Here is a 2,135-nt window from a genome sequence, read left to right as displayed (position 1 = left end):
ATGATATCCGTCAGCAAATCCAGATACGTAGAAATCAAGGAGAAGACACAGTCTGAACTCCAAACACTATATCAGGTGATAAGCAATGGGTGGCCAGACAACAGAAGTGAAGCTCCAGCTGAGGTGAAACAGTACTGGGACTCGCGAAGTAAGTAAGGGACCGAGAATTGTAATTCCGCCTACCCTATGCAACGACATGCTGGAAATAATACACCAATCTCATCTAGGCATAATCAAATGCAAACAGCGAGCCCGTGAAGTGATGTACTGGCCTAGTATGAACTTGGCCATTGAGGACACAGTCCAGAACTGCAGTAAATGTGCAGAGTATCAGAACAAGCAGAGGGCTGAACCATTAATGCCGACTGTAACTCCTGACCTGCCATACACCATGGTTGGATGTGACTTGTTTGACTTCCAGTTAAGCAAGTACCTACTGCTAGTGGACTATTACTCGACATATATCGACGTCGTCGAACTGAGCTCAACTACAACCTCATTGATAACTAACGCCATGAAACAAATATTCGCGTGTCACGGCATCCCACTGCGGATTCGATCAGACAACGGGCCACAATTCAGCTCGACTGAATTCAATAAATTCTGCCAGGCGTACGGAATCGAACATCAGACTTCCAGCCCGCACTTCCAGAGCTCCAATAGGGAAGCAGAGCGAGCGATACAAACAGTGAAACGCCTATGGAGCAAGGCAGAGAACAAATACTTAACTCTACTAGACTACCGAACTACACCGTTGGAGGGAATTAAATTGTCCCCAGCTCAACTTCTGATGGGCAGGCGCCCCAGGAATACTTTGCCTGCCTCTACGGAAATCCTAAAACCCAGAATAGACAATGCTATAGTAGTGAAAGAACACTTTATAAAGAGAAGGCAAAACAAAAGGTCTATTATGACCTTAGGAGAGGTGTGAAGGAGCTAAAACCACTAGAACAAAGTGACAGCATACACATGAACCCTCTTCCAGGCTCCAAGTCTTGGAAATCAGGGACGGTGGTAAAGCACTATGGGAGACCCAGATCCTACGTCATCTGCAGTGGAGGTCGGCTGTATCACCGCAATCGCAGACACCTCCGAGAGACATCAGAAGCAGCAAACCAACAGGACACCACTACAATGGACGACGGGCAGCTGGGTGTCAGCGACAAACAACATGAGACCCGAAGAGAACCCGACACTGCACCAGAGGCGAGAGACGGGACAGCACGGACGGGTGACGGACACAATGACATCCTCCGAGAAGACCCCTGCACGTCTCCAAGATACACAACAAGGTCTGGCAGGACTGTAAAGCCACCCAGAAGACTGGACCTATAATAATGTGTTGATGTTACATATCGTAGAATGCAATCTGTGTTGAATGATGTTACATATCGTAGAATGCAATCTGTGTTGATGTTACATATTGTAGAATGCAATCTGTGTTGATATTACATATTGTAGAATGCTAGTAGATTTNTGTACATAAGCTAACAAAAGTTGGATCGTGCGTTCGCTCGTATGGCGCTTGCCGTCGCTAGCAAATAGTGGCATGAATGTTAAAATCGCGTGTGCGTTTGTTATTCTGTGACTGAACGCGATCGACTATCTGCCTGTGCTTGTTTGTTTTTCTGGATTTTTTACGTGTGTGTATGATATACCATTGTGCGTCATCTGTGGGATATTTTAGGTAGGATCATGGCAGTGTCCATTCTTCTCGGTCAGTCCAGGTTAACTGCAGGCTAGTGCAGTTCAGTCAGTCTCGCGTCATATCAATTTATTTATGGATGTCCTTTTGCTCCCTGGAATTTCTTAATTCTAATACAACATAAATTTAACACTCAGACAATACATGGTAATTAACTTGCAAAGCATATATATGATTCATGTTAACTGCAACATCTAACTACATGTATATAAACAATGGAGGAATTTAAACCTCTAAATACATTGTACAAAGCAATCAAAGCAATGAAAATGGAAAATTGTGTACGTGTATACCTTGTATGAAAACGCTGCAAATGTGATAATTTCATAAGGTCGGTAAGCAAGTTTAAAAAAATAGCATGAACAATAAAATGCGTTTCATTTTAGAGACAGCGAGGGAAAAAACATGTATCATAATTTCTATAATTTCT

The 2,135-nt window shown here is 43.4% G+C and overlaps 1 protein-coding gene across 1 annotated transcript; it reads left to right on the top strand.

Annotated features, from left to right (window-relative positions):
• On the top strand, nucleotides 1–931 carry LOC106816716 (uncharacterized protein K02A2.6-like). Its single transcript, XM_014821335.1, has 2 exons — nucleotides 1–148; nucleotides 303–931. Exons 1-2 carry the CDS (start codon nucleotides 1–3, stop codon nucleotides 929–931), a joined length of 777 nt encoding a protein of 258 aa, XP_014676821.1.
• Nucleotides 932–2,135: the final 1,204 nt, after the last annotated feature.

The sequence above is a fragment of the Priapulus caudatus genome, unplaced genomic scaffold, assembly GCF_000485595.1.
Source record: "Priapulus caudatus unplaced genomic scaffold, Priapulus_caudatus-5.0.1 Scaffold1462, whole genome shotgun sequence".
NCBI lineage: Eukaryota > Metazoa > Priapulida > Priapulimorpha > Priapulimorphida > Priapulidae > Priapulus > Priapulus caudatus.
The sequence above is the reverse complement of the archived record's forward strand: the minus strand, read 5'-3'. Positions and strand labels throughout refer to the sequence as shown.

Excerpts from the sequence above, each read along its gene's own strand:
- LOC106816716 (XM_014821335.1), top strand. The coding sequence starts at position 1 with ATGATATCCGTCAGCAAATCCAGATACGTAGAAATCAAGGAGAAGACA. Across the intron at positions 149-302 it reads ACAGTACTGGGACTCGCGAA|TCCAGAACTGCAGTAAATGT; the intron begins GTAAGTAAGGGA and ends TTGAGGACACAG.